This window comes from Macrosteles quadrilineatus, unplaced genomic scaffold (genome assembly GCF_028750875.1).
Source record: "Macrosteles quadrilineatus isolate MER2022 unplaced genomic scaffold, UCM_ALF_1.0 Scaffold_8__2_contigs__length_117827958, whole genome shotgun sequence".
Taxonomy (NCBI): Eukaryota; Metazoa; Arthropoda; class Insecta; order Hemiptera; family Cicadellidae; genus Macrosteles; species Macrosteles quadrilineatus.
In genome coordinates, this window is record NW_026542601.1 from 109748247 (window position 1) to 109774228 (window position 25982).

At 36.1% G+C, this 25982-nt stretch overlaps 2 protein-coding genes across 2 annotated transcripts; one reads left to right on the top strand and one right to left on the bottom strand.

Annotated features, from left to right (window-relative positions):
- Positions 1–2285: 2285 nt before the first annotated feature.
- On the bottom strand, positions 2286–17102 carry LOC129001209 (uncharacterized). Its single transcript, XM_054428428.1, has 6 exons — positions 16995–17102; positions 10657–10780; positions 6857–9146; positions 5857–5952; positions 4161–4257; positions 2286–2782 (listed from the first exon to the last, which is right to left on the bottom strand). Exons 2-6 carry the CDS (start codon positions 10758–10760, stop codon positions 2631–2633), a joined length of 2739 nt encoding a protein of 912 aa, XP_054284403.1. The 5' UTR covers positions 10761–10780; positions 16995–17102; the 3' UTR covers positions 2286–2630.
- A 1663-nt stretch (positions 17103–18765) lies between these two features.
- On the top strand, positions 18766–25290 carry LOC129000883 (PITH domain-containing protein GA19395). The gene is made up of 5 exons (XM_054427949.1): positions 18766–19150; positions 19962–20005; positions 22605–22682; positions 23093–23197; positions 25048–25290. Exons 1-5 carry the CDS (start codon positions 18953–18955, stop codon positions 25256–25258), a joined length of 636 nt encoding a protein of 211 aa, XP_054283924.1. The 5' UTR covers positions 18766–18952; the 3' UTR covers positions 25259–25290.
- The last annotated feature ends 692 nt before the right edge of the window (positions 25291–25982 follow it).

Consider the following 25982-nt stretch of genomic DNA (forward strand, 5'->3'; position numbering starts at 1 on the left):
ACTATTTTGTAAATAAAATAACGGACGATCAAAAACACAATTTTGTGTGATTTTTCTAGTTTATTTTCTCCATGTTTACTACATACGTCATTAATTTATGAAATACTAATAATCTGTTAAGAGAACACGTCATATATGAAATTACGAACAGCTGTTTGGATAAAGATTCCTTTTCCTAGCTGTCACTGATATGTTTACATAAATGTTGTTTACGAATACTGTGTAGGCCCTAACCATTTCCGATCACGTTTGTAACCATTTAGTGGCATTTACGATCACGTTTGTAAGCAAATCCAAAACCAAGTGAGATTATTATTTAAACCGTGTGTGGCTTTGGCTTACATAACGGGTTTGATTTATCACGGGTACTAATATGTAACTGTAAATTAAATTAAATAACTAGCCATCATCCAGGTCGGGAATCGGAGATTCTGTGTGTATCAAGTTGTACTTGAATTTTGATTACAGGGAAAATACCGTTAATCAGTGTTGTACAGGACTGGAAAACTTATCTTTCTATATAAATAAAATTAGAGTTTTATAAGTCACCTCAATTTAAGGAATTTTTTATTGCCAGAATATCCATATAGCGTTCGTAACCTCTGCTTAACGAATTGTCAGCGTCTTTTCTCGATATAACGATCCCCTCTCCCTCCCTTTAGAAACATCACAGCTCCTTTGATGAAATGAAATGGAAACAACGCTTGCGCCAACAATCGTCTGCTCCGTTTTACACTTCTGTCTGCTGTGCGCTATGTTACAACAGATTTCAGATACAACAGCTGGGGAATGATGACGATATAATGCTTAGTAAACTGTGATTGAGTGATTAGTAACCATGGTAACTTTAGTAAGGCTGTGATTGGCCAATGAGTAGGCCTAAATATGGCGACTTGTTGAATTTGTGTATGAATTGAAGAGAAACCTATTAAAGAACAAAGAAAAAGAATAACAAGATTTTTCTCGTTACATTCTTTTTTAAGAGTGTTTTAATTATCTCTAAATATAATTTTATACTTTTTTATTACTTATCTATCAATTCCTATGCTGTGATACAGCACCTATCGGTAGGCTATCTGTCTATCATGAGCAGTAATGCCAGTAATGCAGTAATGGGTGTCTTTATAACACTTTCTAAAGGTTCCTTTAATATTTACGTTATTTATAGCAATGCAATGTTTGGCTAGTGATTAGTTATGTTTGAGTTCGCTATAATTTTAAACGTTGCCGTTTGTACAACTGAACCAAGATAAATGATTTGAAATTTACAATAATAATGTTATTGCACAATTAATAATGATTGTGCAAAATTGAAATTTGTTTATACAAATGATAATCGTGACGTTAATGGCTGTTTACAGCGTTTTAATGAGTTTGTCATCTGTTTTTATAATATATTGGATTAACCGTATTTTTCATTACCCCCCCCCCCCTCTCCCTATTAACTCAGGTAATCGAGTATCTACACAATAGTGTAAAGTAGCAAGCCTATGCAACTTGATTGTATTTTAACGAGCTTTATGTCAACAAAGTGCATAGCTGCGTAGCTGGACGTGTCTGTACCACGCGTTATCTTTTATCTATCACAGCAGTTGAGCCATTCCGTGCCCTCCCTCTTAGGTCTCGCGTCTTGCTAATCTTAAATAATAACTTCCTACACGAATCCTAAACTATCCTAAAATCCTATTTTAACTAATTGAATTCAATAATATAACTATTGTCATTAATTAATCCACTTTCTATCTGGCGACTTTGTAATATATTTTGGATTGTCGTCACGTTGAACACTGTTGCAATTAGCTTTAGCCACCCCCCCCCTTTGAATTTTTTGAGCCCCCCCCAAGAATTTCAATGACGCAGTCTGCGTCACAGCCCCCCCTTGTGGGCACCCCTGTTGTAAATATAAACTTTCTTTGATTTATTTTTGGCCAGTCTAAGATTAAAATGGTAATCTTCAAAGTCTCTGACCAAAAGCAAATAATCTAAGGCCCCTAACAAAGAAATATATCAATTTATGTTTTGAAGCTTTATCACAAACTAATTTTAAGATTTTAAAATCTCAATTAAAAAATGATTCAATTGAAACTAAGCGAGAGGATACTGAAGGCTCAGATATTGAAAATTTTGATCCTAACAACTATATAGATTTCTTGTACAATCACACTGTTAAGATATTGGTAATGTATAAAGTAAACTACATAAGTGTTGAAACTGCTTATTTCATAACATAAAAACTGGATGGTTCAGGTATTTAAAAATGATGCTTAAGAAAACCGAGCGTGAACAATTTTATTTCACTTTAAGTTCAACATTGAAAATCACACTCTAAAATGGTCAATAACATATAATAAAACCAGACAAAATTTGTTACACAGACGATCATTATAAACTTGACATTAACGCCTTTTCACTTAAAATTGCTAAATATTTATTTGATAACCAACGTTCATAATATACACATAAGGTTAAGGTTCCTTTTACTTATGGTACAATGGCTACAATTGTTTATAAACAGAAATAACACAACAAACTTATAAAATATGCTACACAAATAGAATAAGTTATTAGGTATAAAATATTTTACATAAAATTTAACAGCTTTCTTTGACTCAATGAATAAGTTTAGGAAATCACTGAGGCTTGACAGTTTTTTGTACCCTCACTGAGATTCTACCCTGCGCCTGTTGGAGGGGAAGGTCATTTGTCTCGAGGTCATCAACAGTAGGTGAATCGTTGTTAGGAACCAGAACTCCCTTGGACTTTGGACATTCAATCACTCTTCCTAAAAAAATATTTCATGTAAACTACAACTATAGATTATGTAATCAGGTTGAGAGTTAACAAAAACGAAAAATTGTATAGTTACCTATGGAGAAACTTGAAGGACATTATAAGGAATAAAGGATTATCATGTAATTCATAAGGACACAGGTAATTTAAAAGCCAAAGTCCCAAAGTGTACAGGTATGATGTGATCTCTGTGAATCTAAAAATGTAAAAAATCGAGTCCTGAATCTCCAAACCTAAACCAACATTTTTTCATTTGTCTACAGATGTAGAACTGCAATCATCTGAATCAATTGGGGCTGTAACACATAATCATAAATTTGGATAATTGGACTTTTACTAAAGTTCGGGGTATCTTACAGAAAATAGGCCGAGTTATGAGGGTTTGCCATTGCGATCGCAGAACTCGTGTGCGAAGATTTCACGATAAAAAAATTCAGCTTTCATCCTGATTGCAGAGGACGATTAAAATTTTCTGTGACCGAGAAAGAGACCTCCACCAGACCGAGGAAGATATTCAAGATTTTGCTGCTATAGAGGAAAAAAATTATGTTATTTCCGTGATCACAGGAGACGATCTCTACAAGACCAAAGAAGATGTCTGTATATACTACGAACAAATAAATATTAAATTTGATAACGATAAAAAAACTAACACGAGAGCGTTTATTGGATTTTGTCACAATCACGGAATCACGGCATCTGCTATCTTTAACAACTCTTATTTACTATTGAGTATGGTTTTATGTTTTTTTCTGTAAGCGATTTGGATAATAGGTGATTTGGATGGTTGGAGCTTGGCTAACTGGAGTTCTATAATAGTAAAATGATTATTATGTAATCACAACTGAAAGAACTTGGACTCATGACCCTGACATAATAACATGTGACAAATACACATTGAACCTGAAAAATATGTTTGTTCAAACTAAACAACTAACACAAAAATTAATTGAACTCCTGAAACTGACATCAAAAACATGAATGAGATTAATATACACTTAATAGGCTATCTCAGAATTCAATCAAAATAGGTCTAGGCCATCTGATGTGACGAAGAGAGAGAGTCCATTGCACAAACCCCCAATATGACCAACAAAAGGCCTCAAAATGAGTGAGTTTTAAAATATAAACATTATCATGTACATTGCTCCCTCACACTTGCACGTCATATTGTTATTCTTATAACATTGTTCGTTTGATATAGTTTATTTCTCTCCTTATTGTTCAATTCATTAAAAAGAATCAGTTTTGAAATATCACTAGATAAGAAAAATCTTTGATCTACTGTTCTAGATATTAAGAAAATCAATGAACAAAAGAAATGACATTAACATTAGGTCATTATGTATTGAGTAATTAAAACGGCTTACCCTCATGTCGAGTAAGTTTGACCTCAGGAATCGCACTTAGTATTTTGGTTTGTTTTTCTCCCATGACAGGCAGGCGTGACTCAACATGTTCTTGTTTCTACAACGAACAAACATATCACCAAAAAAATATTTCATCAGTGTTCGTGTTTCTCCAGACTTATGTTAAGAAAACATCACAGAGAAATACACAATTTTGACAGAGAATAAAATCTAAAATAAAAATAAAATACACATTGATGTAAAGCAATGCTTGGTGCCATTGCGAGTTTAGAAGTTTTAAACACTAAGACTGTGAGTTAATCAACCAATTTACTTCATGAGCTTAGTCCTATTTAAATGCATTTGATAAATTACACCTTAACTAACGTACCTTAACAATTATCATTTAAATTCAAGTATCATAAACCCTTTTTATGAGTGAGCCCAAATTATTTAAAGATGGGTCTTACGCGAGTTCCCCTAAATCATTAAAAATATCTTGATAAGCGTTATAGCCTTAAATTTTATACAAAAGGTAATTCCCTGTTCGGCAAAAGTAGTAGTTTTTTTTGTACTTAAGGCAGTTTGGGAATTAAGGTTTGAGAGGAATCAGTCAACCATTATACTCTGACTATAGAATGGATCAGTAGTGTAGTATTTACCCCATGCTCAGATATGTATGTGTGATTGAAAAGTCCCGTAACAGTGTCATATATTTTTTACCATTACAGTATAGATAAAGTAATGAGATTTGGTATATCAATAATGACCATAAATGTGTACTCTTTACTCTTTTAAGCTATTATCACTTTTTTATCATAGGCTTGCCCACGAGGAGTCAGATAATTTTTTTTAAATATCAGCATAGGTTGAATTTGTTATCACATTAAAGGTCTTAGTAGAACACATTTCCGCAAACCCCAACTTAAATGGACAATCAAGTAGAAAATGGCATGAGTTTAAATATTTCTTGAATCTGCCATTTTGAATCTTTGAATGGCTGCCATTTTTTACTCAGTTGTTCTTTTGGGAAAACATTATCAGCATTTTGTTCTATGTCCTTGTCATGTATTCTACTAATAAAGACCTTGAATTTGATGTGCATATCACCCTATGCATAAGTTTATGATTTTCTTCCGAATTCTAGCAGGCGCTCTCCTTGAGAAAGTAGCGTATACTGTAATAGCATTGGAAATTCAATGAATCTTTGAACGGCTGTAATTTTTTAATCGGTTGACCGTTTTAAATTTGGGTTTGCGTTTGCGGTAATGTGTTTTACCAACTAAGACCTTTGATTTGATACCAAACTCGACCTATGCTGCTATTTAAGAATTTTGTCTGACTCCTTGTGGGCTGCTCCCCTTATGGGAGAAAAATAGCTTAATCGAGTAGAGTAGACATTTACGGTTATTATTGATATATATTAAGGATCATTACTTGGTCTATAACGGTAAAAAATATATTACACTAATCCAGGACTTTTCAATCACACTGTATGGGCTCAATGCTATTCATTCGAATCTTCTTTTCTTTTGCATTATATTAATATGGAAGCATTTTATGGATTGTTGTAAGCATATACATTTACAAGTGGCTTTTGTCTACAGAGATGATTTTGTACAGCCTAATTTTTTTCATTAGTCATATGTCTGATATCAATTAGTTTGGGTCGATGCAGGGGACGAGGTGTAATCAACTTTTAAATTTTAATATTTACCCAAAATATCTCCTGAGATGGCTCAAATGCCTTGATCGGAATGGTGTCTCTTGAGTAATCTTTCATGTTTGGATTTACATTTTCTTGTTCATGAGCCTGCAACATACAATCTGTTTATTGGATGGTCAGATAAATTGTACACCGTGGTAAGACATTTCAAACAAAAGACAATTTGTGTATTATAAACTACCTAGCAAATTTCATTAAAATAAATGCATTAACGTGCAAACTATCACAGACTAAATTTTCTCCATATGAATAACAAATAACAGTTTCCAAAAATGTTCTCTGTAACCTTCTATATGTACAAGCCTGAATATACATAATTATTTGTTTCTTAAGCTCTACGCGATGGATACAATCAAATGTAGCATTTTCATGTCAGGGTAAAACTTTGAAAAATTTCAAATCCCACGACACTCTGTTTCATTTACCTTGATCATGTTGATTAGCTAACCTTAATTTATTCAAGTTTATCCAGTCGTAAGGAAAAAAAAACTGTTTGTTTAAATATTTGTGTGTGTAAGTTGACGTGCACACACACACACACACACACACACATACATACATTTTAACAACAGTGTTTTTGACATCTGGGGACATAAAATGAGAAAAGTAAATCGGTTCCGGGTCTATGTCTTACCATGCCACCTACAGTAAGAGTTTCTTCCCTAAAGGAAGAATTTGTAAAAAATTGTTCAGATGGAATTATTAGAAACAATAAGCAACTTTCAAACTACATATAAAGAATAAAAACTAGGCCTACTTAAAAATTGATAGTTTACTTGAAATGTCCTAATTTTAGCGAATTTCCCATGTAGGGAATAAGCTACTTAAACTAATTAGACAACAATGAAAATTGTAAAAAAACCAAGAGTTAGTTATGCCTTTATATAATGGCTCTTAGGGAAGGATGTTGATTTTGATTGTCGATCAACTAAAAACTTATCACTATCATGGTCAGTCTATGTAATGACTAAATATTTTTACTATCACTTACATCATAGTGTAGCTTCTGTATAGCTTTAGGCAGAGCTTTCACTGGAGTAACAGGCCTAGTTCCGGAAGTTGGTCCCTCAAGAATGTTTTCATCACTTATATTGTGTGCCTTTCTGAGCAGAGTGGTAGGGGAACCTCTGATATAGGATTGAATGGGAGATACTATGTTTTTATACCGGTTTTTCAATGGTAAAGTTTTCTCAGTACTTTGAGGAATTTTGTTCACATGCTGAGACAATGGACTCATCGCTCTCTTGACTTTAGAGTCAGAGTTCACTGCTCTAGGAATGCCTGTTGGTACAGGAGTTTTAAGCAAAACCTTTTTGGATGAAGGATTAGGACCAATAGTTTGAGCAGGTGTTTTGCTGACGGATGGAACACTGTGTGAAGGAATCCTGCTTTTGGTTAGTGAGGTTCCTGGCCTAGGAGTAGAATTTGTTTGCTTTGGCGTAGAAATTATCGACTTTGCAGTAGGATGGTGAAGCTTTGATGAGCTGATATTAGTTGGGGTTTTGAAGGGTATTTTCTTGTCTTTGGTTAACGGAGTCTTGTCTTTGGTTTGGCCTTGTTTGTTTACCGAGGCGGATTGTGTAGTTTTGGGTGATGCTAGTTTTGGAATATTGGATGTGTATTTATTAACATGTGATATTTGCTTCGCAAATTTAAAGCTGCTGGCTTTCAAGGAGTCAGGTTTCACATGCAGTTTTGGAGATCTCAGCATACTTTTTGAGCTTTGATAAACAGGCAGTTTGGACAAAAGTTTTGACTTTCCTTTCTCATCAACGACATTCTTAGTAACAAGTGTTTCATTGAAAGAATTCTGGCGGGCTTGAACCAACATTTCAAATCCTGCTTCATCAACATTATCTTGATTTGATTTAATGCTTACTGCGTCCTCATCACCACAAACATCCAAGTCAGACACATCTCTATAGTTTTGAAACACATTTGACTGATCAGACGATGACTGATTTCCATCACAAGTTTGGTCAAAAGCAGTTTTGTAGCTACTATGAGCGCTAAGTAGGCAAGATTTATACTCTGACGGTTGAGAAATATTAGTGTAATCTGTAAAACCATATGAGTCGATGAAGTTTTCAGTAAACCGTTGTTTTTGGAAATCTACTTCATCTACAGACATGTGCAAATCTTCTTCAATTGTTTCCTTTAGATCTGTCATATTGTTATTGGTTCCAAAATGGTTTTGAAATGATTGGTTTCTGGTTACAGCACTCTTTCGAGGACTGTGCAGGATTGAACCTGGTGACAAGTGAAGAATGCTATCAGTGATTCCGTTGAGGGAAAAGTTAGTCATATTGCTAATATTAAATGAACGTTCAATTCTTTCTCCATCAACATCTCCATTTTTACTTTGAACAGTGGCTGTTTGTTTCTGAAATACACCAGATTCTTCAGAGGGAGGATCTTGACTCTCAAAACTTGATCTTTTCTGACAGTTTGAAGTTGAGTGATTCAAAGGCAAGTCCTGGCTTTTATCAACACTTGTTGAGACACTAAGATCAACAAGGGTCTCGACAACAGCTGTGACATTTTCAACAGTATTTGTTCCAACAAAGTCATCAATGTCTTGAATAAGAGAAGAATGATTACTACAGTCTACATTGGACTTGAAACTACTATCATTGCCAGCTGACTCATGCAGACTGTTAAGCATGTCAAAATTATTGTTGGAAGAGCTGATGTTTTTCAGACCACTATCGTTTCCTGAATTGTTTAAAGCTGTACTGGAATCATTCGCAATAGCAGTAAAAGAGTCTTTGTAAGGGGTTCTGGATTGTTGCTCAACACTATTGTCAGTTTCCATTTTATGAGAAACTTCACAAGTCGTAGAGAATGTGCTGCTATTCGATCCACTTTGGTTTGTCAAGAGATTTGACACACTGTCTGAGTCTGAACAGGTAAAAACGTGTTTACCAGAGGAAATGCTTTCTTCATGCAGCTTGATGATGTTGGAAGATTCTGGATTCTTCTCAATATTATCATCTTCACTTCTAGCAGACACATTAGAACAGGATTTTTCATGGTTTATAAAACTTTCATCGTCAGACAGAGTAATGATGGAGTTTGAATGAACAGAGGCATCTATAATGATGACGTCGTCACTTTCATCAAGAACAGAACTGTTCTGTGGCTGTTCAGTTTGTTGGTTTTCCCCACTTTCTTCTGACAGCAGTCTTTGGACGGGCGTAGAAGTGTTTGCATACTTGAGTACATCAGGCAAGCTCCCTTTTAGTTTCTTTGAAGCTTCAGCTTTCAATTGTTCTGGAGTCCTATAACAGATACAATTAAATTTCAGTCGTTTTGCTCTAACTGTTCATTAATAAACTAAATTGTAGCCAGTGACACACATTAGTTAAGGTGTTGAGTGTGTCACTGCTCAGTTTTTATTGAATGAGTCAGTGTGAGAGGTTTTTTAAGCCAGTGTAAAGTGATAATGTTAAAACTGTGATAAAAACATTTCTTATTAATCCTCAACATCAAGATACAAGATTCAAACCTAAGTTACTATACTTTCAAGTAACATGTAGGTTTAATAATTTTTGCTTATTACATTTTTGTAATTATAGAATAGGCCTACACTAGGGCCTATATTTAAAAATAATATAGTACACCTAGCTTTAACTAACTAACAAATCCAGCAATTCACAAAACTTGGTTTTGGGTCGGTTACTCTACACAAGACGGCTTAAATGAATTGATAACAGTACCAAGGGTAAATTTTATCATTAGAGTAAGTAATAAGAATAACAAAAATCTCTATTTAAGATCAGATAAATCAATTGTTCGGTTCTACAACAAACTGTATAAAACTGTATTTATTTATTTAATTTCAAGGCTTGAACATTAACACAGTGGAACACAATTCTTTTGTCAAACAAACATTCAGGTAGGCTACAGGGCATACTGGTTATTTTGGTGATGTTGTACGCCCCAAACAAGAGGTCACAGTCTATTTAAAATTCAATTATTTAAGACAGTGACACAAACTTAGGTGTGTAGTTTTAAGTTGAATATGAATTAAGGATGAGTGTCGAATGAAATGAAATTATCTGTGTAGCTATCAGGTTACTGATTAAGACCAGTCAGGATAATATATATATTCAAAGCTCAACGACAATTTTTGTCAGCATTCTATTTAATCATCAGGATAGCACGATAACAAATAAGCAGCTGCTGATTCCGTGTGAGGAAAGCTCTAGAAATCCTACAATTTCCCTATAATTCCCGTATTTCCCTTCCTGGCAATAATATCTACATGTTCGCCAAACCCCAATTCGTGTAAGGAATGCACACCTAGATGTTGGATGGTTGATGTCCTTGGAACACCATCTTTACCCAAAAATACAAAAAGATGAGAGGATGAAGGGAACCATAATAAGTTACGTTGCAATGTGTCAATGATGTAATAATCAATTAACTGAGTCAATAATTATTTCTTGTTAATTAAACCCTTAGAATAACACCCACCACTAAGCCAAACTCTCAATATTGTTTCGTATCTAAAGGAAATTTTGTCACACAGTCATATTGGAAATCTGTATAAAGCCAGTTGCAGAAACAACTCAAAATATATTATTTGTGAACTGTGGTGAAGTTTGATACTTGATTAAAACTATACTTGTGTTTCCATGATCTTCATTTGGTGAAAGCTCCGTGTCAGACTAAAGTTATGGCCGTCCAACAAGTTGTAGCACATCATATGCGTCTGCCTGCATAAATAGGCCTTCAAGCCCAAAGACATTAAACACTCAACCTACAAAATTCATTCATAAAACTTACGAGGTGTAGTGGTCCCCATACAAATGTTTCCTCTTGGTGATTTCCGATTGGGCAAAACTCCCAAAGTAGACCTCTTCATCTTCTGAGGAGTAATGGTCCTCCATTTTCAACGGTTAACAACAATCTGTAAACAGAATGATTAATGAGATCCACGACAGAAAACCTGCAGCACACTCAAGCAAAGTTTCAGGACTTACTTACTTACTTACTTTCCGTGTCCGGAAATCAGACTTTCGCTTTTCCAAAAATTAGCCACCGATATGGCTTTGTCATTCGCACGTAAAAGATCATCTAATGTGCAAGACTGGTCTAGGTGTGGGCAGATCAGCAGATGGCCAGGGTCCTGAACAGCACCACACGCGCACAAGATGTTTTCTTCGTCTGGTAAGAGACCCCATTTCTGCATGTTTGTCTTGCATTTTGGTACCTCGACCCTAATTCGATTTAGGGTCTTCCACACAGTGTAATGAAGGCCTCCACCACGAGCCAGTTCCTCCCTGGCTGGTATGGGAGGGTTAGTCAACGTGGCCTTTCACCTTGCCACTCGATTGCTTGAGAGTGATCCATCCAGGACCGTGATAAAAAGCTCTTTCTGGACCGAAGCCGTCGCTCTGCAGGTTGGTGGCCGTGTAATGGTGACGAGGGTCTGTCTCTTGCTTAGTCCTTTCTGCGTCGGCAGTGACATCACGTCGGATTGATGGAGGGGCGATCCCTATGCAGTGCCGGATTTACCACTAGGCCGATTAGGCCGCGGCCTAGGGCCGCAAGCAGAAGGGGGCCGCAGAGGATTGGGAAAAACATTTTTTAGATAAAATTAATAACAAATAATTTATTTTAAACCACCAGTTTGCCGCGATCACAGGTGACCATAATGATGTCTCCGCGGACGGAGGGAGATGTTTACGATTTTGCCGCGGCCTCGGGTGCCTGTGATGATGTCCCGTGATTGCGGCCCGCGGGAGACGTTCACGATTTAGCCGCGGCCGTGGGTGACGGGGATGTCTCTTTATGATCACAGCCCGCAGGAGACGTTCACGAATTAGATGCTGTATCGAGTTGTCAATGATGATGTCCCCGTGATTGCGGCCCGTGTGCGGGAGATGTTCACGATTTCGCCGCGGTCACAAGTGTCGATGATAATGTCCCCGTGATTGCGGTCCGCGGCAGATGTTCATGATTTCACCGCGGCTGTGAGTGTTGATGATGCATCCCCATGATTGCGGCCCACGGGAGATGTTTTTTTTTCATTCTTTATTTTGTAATTTCATTAAGAATAATACAATGGCGTCATGTTAACGATTTCGCCGCGGCTGGGGGTGTCAATGTGGATGTCTCCGTGGTGGCTTACCAAGGAGGATGTTTACGATTTCGGCACGGCCGTGGGTGACAATGATGAAGTCCTCATGATCACAGTCCACGGGAGATGTTTTTAACACGACTTTGCCGCGATTGCAAGTCTCGATGATGATGTTCCCATGATTGCGGCCCGCGGCAGATGTTCATGATTTCACCGCGGCTGTGAGTGTTGATGATGATGTCCCTGTGATCGCGGTTCACGGGGGTTGTTAACGATTTCGCCGCGGCTCGGGGTGTCAATGAGGACGTTCCCGTGATGGCTTCCCGAGCGGGATGTTTAAGATTTCGGCACGGCCGCAGGTGACAATGATCACCAATGATGAAGTCGTCATGATCGCAGTCGACGGGAGAGGTTTTTTTTAACACGACTTTGCCGCGATCGCAAGTTTCAATTATGATGTCCCCGTGATTGCGGCCCGCGGGAGATGTTCACGATTTTACTGCGGTCCCGGATAACTATGATGGCTTTGACCTGGTTTAGGAGAGATGTCCACGATTTCATCCAGGATCACGGGTGTCGATGATGATGTCCCCTTGATGTATAGGAGATAGTCACTATTACTTCCGCGATCGCAAGGAATTTTCACCACAGGGAGAGGGCCGCTCAAGTAATTTGGCCTAGGGCCGCAAGTACCCTAAATCCGGCACTGTCCCTATGATAGGATAGAGTTTGTGTACTGGGGTTGGTTTCAAACACCCAGTTACAATCCGAGCCATGTCATTGACTGCAATGTCAACCTTTTTTGCATGTGACAATGCATTCCATAAGTTTCAGGAGATAATGAAATTAGACCTCCTCGTCCAATGAAGGGTCAAAACTTTATTGCAATAGGCTAGGTATAATTATGTATACAAAATTAACAAGTCTTTTGACACAGAGGATATGTTGATCAGCTTGTGGGCTTCGTTCACCTTACACTGGACTCGTCAAAATGTAACACAACGAAGATACAATTAGCCTACACGCACATAAAAAATGTCCTTGGATTTACTAAACGTTTTGTCATGACTAAACGTTTGCCCGTGCCGCGTCGTGTGTGGAACTAGTTCCCGAATTTTATGTTAAATCGTATTCGTCCGTCAATGTCTTGTGTTTTATTTATTTAAATGTCAGTGTTTTGTGTGTTTGAAAAACTCGACGACCTCGCAAGAGTGACAAGAGCCTGATGATGAGGTTATAACCTCGAAACCGATAGCTCATTACTACAAATTTTAGGATCATAGACGGAAACAGGTAATCTTATACCATTTTAATTTTCGGTACTTTTAAATGAGTTTTAAAATATGACATAGGCTAAAAAAGTTTGTCGGCTGCTAGGCTAAAGAGTTGAATTTTTTGGAACAATTTGCCGCACATTTTTTAAACTATTACATAGGTAACTTATTGTATTTCTAGTACTTTTTACAAAGTGCAAAAAAAGTCTGGAGATAATCAACAACTCGATTCATTATAACCTAAACTCTTAACTTCCTATTAAGTTAATCCAACCTAACTTCAAAACACTTAATACAGCCACGAATCCGCATAACACCCGACCTACCAACCTCACACGTCTAAATAAGAACTGAAGTAATAAAATTCCAAAAATCGTAATTAATTCAGTTTTTGAGACAGCAGAAAATTTTTGCACCATTGTTTTCAGGTAAAAATCTAGTTTCTAATGATATGATAGTTTCTAATCTTACTAATATTATAAATGCGAAAGTTTGTGTGTTTTTTGTTTGTTTGAAGTTCAATCACACATTATAATTACCTAAGTTACTGGTTGTATTGAGCTGAAAATCGGTATGGTGACAACTCACAATCCCAATTAACATATAGACATATTTTTATCTCAAAAATCCTTTCGGGCTCCACCCCATTGGCTCTGGAGTTTCCCATGCTAACCTTATGAGTATTAATATTTAAAAGGAATTCAAAGATTTCGTCAGCTGTTTCAACTACACAAGTTGATTCTATGATAATAAATAGTATTAAAAGTTATAAGGTTTACCAACAGGGTGCATCACTATTAAGTTACCGGCATTTTTTTTTTTTTTTGCATTTATGACAACAGCTAATTTCAACCAACTAGCAACAAAAAGCGGTGATATACAATGAGACATTTACTTTTTTTATTGTTTAGGTGCAGTTAAGAACATCATGGCTATGGTAGATGTGCTATATTATAGCGTACCGGTACCGTAAATTAAAAGAACCAAATATTCTCAACCGTATCCTCTCTCATTGCAAACCCAAAACCAAGTATAACTGCAATACCCATTTTATACTTATATAGGCCTACGCCAACCCCGTACGAAGGACGGGTACCGGTACTCTGCTAGTAATTAATAGGCCTATAGTACTCTTGGTCACCCTCATCGCAATAATTTCCAAAACACCAATAAGTTTAATTAACTATTTCCATAGGCTAGTTGGGTAAAAAGGTTATCGATTCTCATCCCTGTAGACCACTTTACAAACAGAGTTGTGGAATAAGAATAGGCCTAGGGCCTAGGTTTATTTACGTTTAGTTGTGGGAGTACTTAGCTCAATTGACATGGCCAAGCAGTGGCGGTTCCAAGGGGGGGGCTATAGGGGCTAAAGCCCCCCCCTTGGACCCTGGAAAAATAAATTTAAACGTACATTTCGTCCTTAAAACACGCAATGTCATAAAACAGACATCAATGTAAATTTTATTAAACTTAATAAGCGATGGCAGGAGTAGTATTAAGTTCCACATAGATAAACTTTGTGGACAATAGCACCTCGATCGAATAAACGCTAGTTATAGAAAGTTGTACGCATCATCCAATTGTTACAGCTGTCAGCTGTTGACATGCTAGGGCAATGGCTAGCGAGCGCCGAGCGCGCAAGCGAGGACAGGGCTGATTTCCTGATGTTTCATCATAGCAGTTGTCAAATTGTCTGCTAGCCACTAACTTTACACAGGCATCAATCAGCAATTGGCTGTAGCACCAGTAGCCTATTAATTACCATTGACTATATGTAAACACTAGTGTTAAAGTTGAAATAGTCAATACTATTACTGAATTCGATAATATTGTGACAGATCTATGAAATGGAGAAAAACGTAAGGTTAAAAAACGTGTCTACTTGCTTGCATGACATATAACAGGTGAAATGGAAGGTTTTAGGACAATTGGGTACAGTTTTAGCCGTTAGAAATTGCTTAAGGGGATTCACCACTGAAAATAGGTAAAAATCATGAAAAATTGTAAAAATATCTTTTTACATTTCTTTGTACATTGGACCCTATTACATCAAAAAAGTATGATATAATCCATGTATGAATGTTATTATATGTTATAACCAAGGGGTTTCGCTCTTTACGATAGCTACAAGATCATAGGACACCTTCTTATTCAAACGCGGTTATCCGCAACATTGAAATTTCACGTTTTTCAATACAAAATTTGATATATCTTGAGAGCCACTAAAGGTACATTGTTGAAATTTTTACTACTTATTCTAGACAGTATTAGGAAAATATTTTGGTAGAATTAGGTATCTAAGTTAATTAGGTACTGAACAATAACGTTTTTTTCAAACTAATTCTTTTTTCTGAAGAAAAATTATATTTAATGTGTCACAGCAAAAAAAGTATCTGAGATATTATTATGAATCTACCTAAATTTTAAGTTTAGATAACTGTCTTTAAAAAAACACCAAATTTATCAAAATCCATAAAGAACTCTCTTCAGAATATCGATTTTTAAAACCCCTTACAAATTGATCGAAAAACCTCTATTTTATTTTTTTACCGCCTATAATTTATATTTAGAAGTAAACCAAAATTTTTCCATTTTTTGTTAAACTATACCCTACTAGAAAAAAAATAGTTTCACGACTTTCCTCATTAAATAAAAAAATTCACCCTTTTCAGTGGCGAATCCCCTTAATAAAGTCACCAAACTGTTTTAGGAGATTTGGCTTCGTTGTCTACAGTAGGCCTATGTTTTGAAATTCATGAATGCAAGTTCGTCATAGGCCTAGTTAGATTTTTAAAATGTCTACACTTACTTATGACAAAGACAAATGACAGATGAAATGGGAGATTTATGGACAGTTGGACACAGATATTATAGACATAAATAAGCCTTTGGAAAATCAGTAAACAGCTTTTAGGAGGATATGGCCGTAGCCCACAATATGTTTTGAGATATATGAATGCAATCGTCAGTTAGTTTTAAAAATGTCTACATATTCATGACAAATAAATGGGGAAATGGGAGGTTTTGCACACAGTTCTAGACGTTAAAACTGGCTGTAGAAAGTCAAGTCACCCAACGGCTTTTAGGAGTATATATGGCCACAGACAATATAATACTTTAATTTATTCCATTAAAGTATGGAGGTTTATTCCATTGTCTGTGATATGGCCGTAGTCTACAGTGCGTTTTGAAGTTCATGAATGCAATCGTCATAGTTTAATTTTTTTAATGTCTATTTGTTCATGAGAAACAACAGGTGAAATGGGAGTTTTTGGACAGTTGGGCACGGTTTAAGGTGTTAAAAATGGCTTTAGAAAGTTACCAAACGGCTTTGAAAATTCCAAATTTTCCCGGGGGAGGGCCCCCGGACCCCCCTGCCTAATTGGTGGGTGCTCCACACCCCCCCCCCACGGTAGCCCCCCCCTTAACAAGGTCCTAGAACCGCCACTGTGGCCAAGTACAAATGGAAATAGGTGATTAGGCCTACTGAACTTTTTAGCTAGACCAAAATAGCCTACCAACAGCGAGGCCTACTACAAACTAGGTACGGTTATAGTAATATGTTTTCTGTGGTACAGGTGCTTACATGAAAGGTTTCACGCGAAAACTTTTGATTAACTACTTAACTCTCATCAACGCTCACTCGAAGGTATGTGTATAATTTGGTTGCTTTAAACTCACCTTATTTTCAATTTATATAGGTATTTTGGTAAATTAATAAGAAATTAAAATTACTGATTAGTTGTTTACACTTTTAAAAAACTTACCACTGACAAAAGTAAGTTGTAAACCAGAACCAAACCCAAACACACTGGTTGGTTGTTTTGTCGTCGATCCTTCCCTCTAGTTGCTTGCTAGTTCGCTTTGTCGTTACTCGTTCTCGTTAGTCGTTGGTCGCCTCGCCGTTCTGTTCTGAGTTTGAATTTTGAATTGAATTGAATTGAATATTTTTTTTAGATGGTGGGAGATTGGTAAAGAGATATTATTCTGATTGGCTGGTTTAAACAACACAACCATCTGAGATCACTGATCCAGTGTTCTCAGCTTCACAGACAGAAAATGTTAACATTTTATATACATGTTATTAATTATTTTGTAGAATTAGTATATTTATACAATTTTAATGCCATTATAATTTTTAGACATAATTTTTACTACAAACTACAACAATTTTTTTTTTATTTATTGAACGTAAGACCTTGTTTTGGTCTTTATTGGTCGACAAAAGCATCGATTAAAATATTGAAGGAGAATAATAATTCACTACTGTAGTTAACACGTTGCTCGAAATCGAGCAATTGCAAAGGTTGGTGGCTCACATCAACTAAGACGAATTTAATCAAATGGGGACAACCACTCAACTTGTACTTGCAAATGCAACACTAATACTCCTTTTACATTGTCTATAGTCGCAGGAGATAGGCCTGCCTGTATGATGAAATTTTAGATAAACTTCCAGACTTAATACCGAATGAAGAATGAATGTATTATAAATCGAACCAAGGTGAAGACTGAAGCTGTATATTTTTATTAAAATGTTTAAGACTTTAAGGGGGAATAAAAAAATGTAATAGCTTTTAAGCCCTAATTTTTGCAGCGTCTGGAATTGAGCCAACTTCTTCAGGGAAAAGCCCCCCACACACTACCAGACCAGACCTCCAGACCAGACCGTCTGGTCTGGCGTCTGGCACTTGTCTTATCGTGTGTGGGACTGTCTGCAGACCAATTTTCTCGGACCAGACTGTCTGCGTGTCTGATGGTTGAACCCTCAGACCACAGACGGTCTGAGGTTCCCCCAGCACTATTTTTGTCTGGTCTGTGAGTGTGTAGCGCTGTCTGTCAGACGGCCGACCATCGTGACAGTCTTCATCCATTTGTTAGAGTTCTCACCACGGTCTCTCAATTACGAATGTTAGACCGTCTGGTCTGGGAGTGTGTAGAGCCGTCCAAGACGGTCTGGTTGCAGCCAGACGGTCTGGTCTGGAGGTCTGGTCTGGTAGTGTGTGGGGGGCTTAAATTTCCCTCAATTTTGTTGGTGTAAATTTTGTGGGAATCAGATTTTCCGTTATTTAAGGCAAAACCAACACTAAAAAAATAATTACAAAAAAGGAAAAAAAACATGTTTTATGGAGATAGGCCTACCAACCATGGATTAGAATTAGAAATTGTATACCAAAATTCACCAAAGTTCAGAGAGCTCCAAAATAATTAATTACCGGTCCGAAATAATTCAGAGCTATTTTAAAATTGTAATTAATTGTATTGATCTATTGCAACTAAATGTGTTTCTGAGTCAAATTAATCGGAGTAATAGGACCCAACGTCCAAAATCAATGGCAGTGTGAACTAAATCACGTGTTTTGGAGTTTGTTGGAGAGTTTACATAGTGATAAAAGAAGACTGACATGACATACATGACGACGTACAAAAAAGCTATTTATCAAAATTTTCCAGAGTAGAATAGACTTGAATTCAATTCAAACAATAATAACCTAGACCGAGACCTAACAAAACAGAAAACAAACAAAACAATACTGAAACTGAATACACACACACCGTCACACACAGTATGTGACACTTTGTGATTATGTAGATAAGTTTGGGTTTTGATTTATAATTTTACTGGATTAGGCTATTTTGTAAAACTTACACAAATTTACTTCCACTGAGAGTTGTAATCTTTTCATGAACCGATAGAACAAAGTCAATCTTATTTAATTTTGCCATGTCGGGTCATAGTCATGGGCACAGTCACGGCGGTTGTGACGGGGATGAAGGCCATGATGACACTCCTGAAATGGGACTTCAATACAGTCTATATACAAAAATAGATATAATGAACTTGGAATGTTTGAATGAAGCTGTTGAAGGGTCAGGAAAAGATGTATTCAAACCTTGGGAAGAAAGACTTAATTTTGAGAAGGTAGGGCTAACTTAGGAGTTTTAAAGGTTACATAGGACTAGCTTGACTAAGTTACTCCTGGGTAAGTACTAAGTTTTGCTTCGCTAGGGTTATTCATTCAGCCATGGTGTCCCCTGTCCTGTCTCCAATTCAAAAGTACCGTACCATCATTAACAAAAGTAGGTCAATGCATGCAATCAGGTACCTTAGGCCTAAATAAGTTTGATCCATTCCTACGTAACTTACTATGTTTTAAGCCATTGACAGCGACTTCACTTATTGGGGTATATTTCAGCAGAGAATCAATGGTACTTTATTGGACGAATAACATAGCTTGTCACTGCTTTTTGCTGTGAGATAAGTGTCGTGGTACTGCTAACCTACTGGCCTTAAGTAGAACCTTACGTCGAATCTAATCTGCTAGCATTAGTGTGGTCGAGTGCGTATAAGTTAGTGGGAATCAACCCGTTTGGCCTACGGTGGTATGGTACCGGTAAGATAGCTCAATTAGCTAAGGTGCTGCACTTAAAAGGTACGTAGCGTTGAAGTCTGTCTACATGCGCGCGTTTTAATCCCATACATCCATAAATTTTTTAGCTTAAAATAATCTGTAGCTTAACTTATTTGCTGTTTTATTTTAGCCTATCCTAAGTCAGGTTTTATAAGATTTGGACAATGTTTTTGTCATCCAACTTACATTACCGGTACTTTACTCCATTTTAAAGTTAGGTAGTTAAGTTAATTTATTGTCAACATAAATTTTCAATTACACTTGAACTGATTTAAAAATGCAGATCGATACAAAATACTGTGATGAAACTATTTTTTTCAGTTTGTAGAAAGTGATGCTGACGAAGAGCTCTTGTTTAATATTCCGTAAGTACCTATGTAAAGGAACTGAGCCAATCAATGTATTTAGGCTATTCATGCATTTGGAATATACCGAGACATGTGGTTGAATAGGTACTTAATAAGATAAAGATTCAGTAATTGTCCTTTCCAAATTATTGTAGGCTTATGCTACAGTAATACCCTATATACTTACTTGCTTACTTACTCCCTCGACGTCGTTGACCAGCACTTGCTGGATAGACTGAGTCAAAATTAAAATAATAATATTTATAAACATATTTACAAGGTTTGTATTTAAGTAGGTAGGGGAGAGTGAGGCACGTTTGAACGCTTTTTAAACTTTAATTTTTTAATAGGCTAGGTGAATTTATGTGTTTTAAATAAAAACATTATTACATTTAGTTGTAACATAATGTTAGCTTTAATTTAGTTATTTTTTAAACCCTCCAAGTTAACATATTAATGTGCAATATCTGTTTTCACAATGGTATGCAAATCGTTCAAAAGTACCCCAAAGTACCAAAAGTAGGGTGGGGTACATTTGAACAAGAAGTGGGGTAGGCCTACAATTGAACACACTAATTAAGTAAAATGAAAATTTTTATTTTACAGAAATTGTTATGCATGTGAGTTGATAAAAACAGTTCTTATTTCTATTGGAACCAATTCTTCATTTAATGTTATAGATTCACATTATTTGTAGCTAAATGTTGCAAAGTTAATAGCAAAATTATATTTGTTCGCTGCACGTGCAGTTCTCACACTCATTGTTGGTTGAGGAAGCTTATAGTCTTAAATTATTATTATTCAATTCTGTCTTGTATAGGAAAGAAATATAATCAGTTGGGGTAGCCTACATTTGAACAACATGCTTACCAGAGGAAAACATGGTGTTACCCCTCAGACTCCTGTTCAAATCTACCCCACTAGGCACCATTTTGAAAAAAGTTAAATTTATGTTTTCTTGAATTGTAATTTATCAATGTGAAATGCATAATTGTATCTAAATATGTATAAGCCATAAGGTAAATGGATCAAACTTATCTATAATGTAGTTTTTCTATGGCAAATTTACAAATCCCTACTGCTAAAAAAGTTTTCTTGTGGTGCTCTAAAACTTCTTTTCCCAACAACAAACTAAGAACTGATCAGAAATGGAGGGAGATGAATGCAACCTGTTGTCCTATTTGAGGGCTACATTTTACAGCTGGTCCAATGGCCTGCGAGTATAAAAATGATCATTATCATCTCCATCTAAGTGGAAATACTGATATGGTTCATTTACGGTACATTATTTAATTTAACAAGTATTAAGACCTCTTATTACGTTTCAGTTTACACATAAAATATTAGGCCTAGGCAAGTGCTTTTTTATGTAGGGAACCACTGTCGTAGGGACCTAAAACCTAAAACCCAGATGAGAATTTTGACTAAACAAAGCTAGTGGTTTTAATAAACAACTTAATTACTGGTACTTATTGAATAATTTTGTCCAGAATGTACAGTCAGTGTCCCAATCACATTTTTCCAACAGTGTTTCAAACATAAAAAGATGACTATTTAAATCCCACTGACTGGGTAGAGGTAAATCTCTATCCTGAGTGGTCTTGTTGACCATGTTTAAATAGCTACCTAAGTTTAAACCTTAATAAAATAATGTAATAACTAGGAGGGTTAGCTATTATCTGGTAGTCAAAATCGGGCGTCAGAGCCAAAAATACCGTTTTATCCCACGCCCACATCCTGTTTTAATCCTGTAAATATGACAAGATATTAAGCCTGAAGATCCCCTTTTTTGGATAAAAATCCAACGTACGGAAACACTGGTCGCCAAGATGGCTATTATTGCAACCATAAACTAAATACCTTGCAAAACAAGATGTGATTAGTTAATAAATAAATAAATAAAAATGCCTTTATTTCCGAGCGTCTCTCAGTACAAATATTACTGTTTTACAGAGTAACTCAGGTCAAAACTAACTAAAAATACAATACTATTTTTAAGATCCAAGCATTAAGATCCAAATTACATTAACTGTGGTGTAAATATCCATGGACATAATATATGTGACAATATGGTCATTACCACGGACCGAGGTATACATTTTAATAAAACACATCTAATTTCCTATGGTTAACAGTACCCGCGGACCACGGGTACTGCTGGTTTGCTGCCAGTGATGCAGTAAAGTAAAAAACAGTTTTGCCAACTATCATATGACATCACTAATCATCATATCCACAGACCAAGTGACCCACATATGCGACAGACATCTCTGTAGACCTCTACAGGGAATTCGAGGCCTTCAAATAGACCATTTCGAAGACTTTTAGTAACATTGGGACACCGATGCTAATATGCGACATCGGTCAGTCTTTTAATGTGACCAGCCCTCGCATATATGCGATGGTAGTCTATGGGTGGTAACCGGCCGTCGCATATGTGTGTAGCTGGTTCATATGAATGAAAAATGTAGTACCATTGAGGTAGCGAATGTGTTAAACCCAATTTTGCTCTGGTTTTGACATTCTATGGAATGGCCATTCAGTTTTACTAGAGTTAATTTATCTTACATTAACTTAAAATACAGTTGTCTAACTATATAAAATCCTAATTTTACAGCTTCACAGGAAATGTGAAACTCAAAGGAATAATCGTGGTTGGAGGAGAAGGTGAATCTCATCCATCCAAAATGAGACTGTAAGTATAATTAATTAACCTTGAAACTACGTTTTCAAATAGTTTATAAGTGCTCTTTCATTTAAAGTACAGTTACAGTTTACTAGCATTGTACGTCAATCATTTTGAATTTTTGTATAGAAAAATTAAAGGCAGATATAGCTATTGCCTATGTAATTTTTTGCCCATAAATACTAGCTTTGAATTGAAGCGATTATTTGAATCTTAAATATTACTGGCGGAACAAGTAATTTCTATTCACGCTATGCTTTGTTAATAGTTTTTTTTATAATTAAGTAATTAACAGAGTTTTTTTCTTCTTGACAAAAGTTGTAGCATTATAACCTATGCTAGTGTATGTGTGGTGGCCATTTTAAATAGAATATTGATTTTTTTAAAATTGAAATTTAATGCTATACTTTCATATTTAGGTTCAAGAATCGTGAAAATATGTCATTTGATGATACTTCTCTTCCGGCTGTTCAAGAGTTTGAGCTACATCATGACACTAACGGAATGTTGGAGTATTCCACCATGTCAGTATACCTGAGTATGATTGTTTTTCCACAGCTGTTGGGTAATGCATAATACAGTAGAACCTTGATAATTCAGCACTCCAGTAATCCGGCTAGATCCTATCCCCCCAAAAATAGTCATATCCTAAAAGAAATAGTACGTGATTTCATTACGTACTGAACAATGTAGAACACTTCCGTCCCTGCTGTTATAGCTGTCTAGCAGTGTATGCCAGAGTTGCCTCAGGTTCAGATTCTGTCGGGATAGTCCCGATTTTGGTTCCTTATGCCTATATTTTAAGCCTATGTTATTTTGGATAGAACGGGGGCCTTGACCCTTTTTCCCCCTAACCTCAGGTGGCAACCCTGGTGTATGTGCACATGTACACTAGGCTATTGGTACTGCGCCTAATCAACTGGGGCGTCACTCATCCAACTAACTATACGTTAAGCTGAGTGATCAATCTTGTTTGAGTGGCTAGTTACATTGCAATTGAATTCGAGATGATCCACCTTTTTATTATCAAACTACACTAACATTTGTAAATGGTTCAGATTAGAAAACACATTTTTAACAAAGACTCCTAACTTAAAAGATCAAAACTGCTCCAATCCTCTTATAATTTTTATAGATTGTAAAAAAATATATTTTCTCTGCTTAATTTATAGATTTTACCGTAGTTACAATATTTGAAAAAGAGTTGCTGTGATTTTCGTACGAATATTTCTATGCAAGACGAGTTAAAATGGAATTTTTAATTAAAACTTTGTTTAAAGCTTTTCAAAAATGTATAGACGAATGACAAAAGAGGAATGAGATAGATTTCCTAACTCTTGGGATGTGTTTCTATAATACTTTCAAAGACTATTGTAAGCCCTGGAAGTCTTAAACACGCCAATCAGCAACTAACGTTTACTCGAATACAATCATTGTCTCGATGAAACCTGATAAACACCCGCTGCCAGCCCTGTTCTGAGAACTCACTATACCACTTATACATATTTTCTAAATTAAAATACTTCTCTGCAAACACGTCTGCCTACTGGCATCAGATTTGAACAGGGATTGACCCGTAGGAAAGGAATCACAGATCGTGATTCTGATTTGGCGGGATCATCAATTGCCCTCACATTTTTTATGTATAGGGTAGTAACCTACTAGGATAAAAGTGAATTCATTGAATGAATATGACTCATGAAGTGAATATGACAATTTTGATCTCAGATTTAAATTAGCTAACTTTTCTGGACCTGGAGCTTGTTGGAGAACTTAATTAACAGACAACTCGTAAATTATTGTGCCATACATTATAAAACAAACAATGTTTATGATTTATCGGATCAGTTCTAGCAGATCTAGTTTCCCCAAAATGCAGGGATTTTTCCTGGTCAATACCTGGTTTTTGACATACCGAGTATAGACGCATACCTATCATAGTGGCATGTTGTGATGATTTGACTATTTGCCATCAACCTTAAACCTCAAATGTGCTTAAATACACATCTTAGGCGAACAACATTTATGAGTAAAATATGGTGATGTTTGTTTTTTCGAGAGGGGAGGAGCTTAGGTCATTACTGCTCCAAAACGCTGCCAACTGCATTTAATAATGATATCATTATTGTAGGGTGTTTTAGAGATGTGTTTTCATGTGCACCTTATCAATGCTAGTTTTCCTGGATACTATTCCCTTTGATTTCCATCATCAGTATTTTTATTGTTCAAACACATTTTTCAATAAGTGGACAAAAAGGGCTACAAGGACTAGCACACTAAACTATCTACGTTACATTGGATTTCAGCAAAAACTAAGATCATGTGTAAATAGGTTTAGCAACAAATTGGTTGATGTAATTATGTTTTTTTGCAGGGTGGTGAAGTTTGCTACAGTCCACCATCTCTCAATCCATTTCCCCCGCAATTTTGGTTCTGAGACTACCAAGATCTACTACATTGGCCTTAGAGGGGAATTTACCCCAATGCAAAGACAAGAAGTGGTCATTTGTTCATATGAAGCATTGCCTTCAGTTCATGATCATAAACTCGATCAATTTAACCATGTGAATTCTGAAGTCCAGTAATTTTTTGTCTTTATTAAACTACTAATTTATTACTCTTGTCTTTAATCCTTTTAAACCTTATTTTGTCTCCAAGACAGTTCCAAGATGAGCTATTTTGAGAGAGGACAAAACTGCCACTTGCCAGTGTTAATCTCTGAACATCAATAAATACATAGACTATATGGATCATAAACCATCAATTTGATGTTGGGGTTGAGAATGGGTCTTATGATCCAAATATTATAGTAATCCCCAGACGTAAATAAGACTGAAGGAATCTTAGTACTAAGAATAAAGGTTTGAAAAGGAACACCCCCAAACGTTTTATAAAAATTAAAAGTTCATTTGACATTTCAAATTAACAAATAATATTAATGATATTAATATTAAGAAAAAAGTACTAAAACTTTTGTGTTTACTGTACAGTATAAGTAAATGTATGGAATAATAATGGAAGACTATTTTTAGTACATTCCTTAACATTCATTCGTTATCACTTAAGATGGTGTCGCCACCATTGACATGACATGGTGGATTATACAGAGAGGAGAGAAGTGTTGGCGTGGGCGCCAACCAGGTGTATTTTAACCCCGTGTGGAGTAGAATCGGAAGGAGATGCCTTTTAGGTTTAAGACCAACTTTGTTACTGGCTGTTAAATTGGCCAGGATTTCTGAAAAGCCAAATGATCAAGAACAGCTTGGACCAGTTTTGAACAATAAAAATTAAGCTACACGTTTTTCTTGG

What these genes read in the sequence shown, in the direction of transcription:
- LOC129001209 (XM_054428428.1), bottom strand. Translation starts at nt 10,760, where the DNA reads ATGGAGGACCATTACTCCTCAGAAGATGAAGAGGTCTACTTTGGGAGT. An exon ending in TACAGAAGCTACACTATGAT is followed by an intron (nt 5,953 to 6,856) that starts GTAAGTGATAGT and finishes TGTATGTTGCAG; the next exon opens with GCTCATGAACAAGAAAATGT. An exon ending in CATCTCAGGAGATATTTTGG is followed by an intron (nt 4,258 to 5,856) that starts GTAAATATTAAA and finishes TGTTCGTTGTAG; the next exon opens with AAACAAGAACATGTTGAGTC.
- LOC129000883 (XM_054427949.1), top strand. Translation starts at nt 18,953, where the DNA reads ATGTCGGGTCATAGTCATGGGCACAGTCACGGCGGTTGTGACGGGGAT. An exon ending in CATCCATCCAAAATGAGACT is followed by an intron (nt 22,683 to 23,092) that starts GTAAGTATAATT and finishes TTTCATATTTAG; the next exon opens with GTTCAAGAATCGTGAAAATA. An exon ending in ATGTTGGAGTATTCCACCAT is followed by an intron (nt 23,198 to 25,047) that starts GTCAGTATACCT and finishes GTTTTTTTGCAG; the next exon opens with GGTGGTGAAGTTTGCTACAG.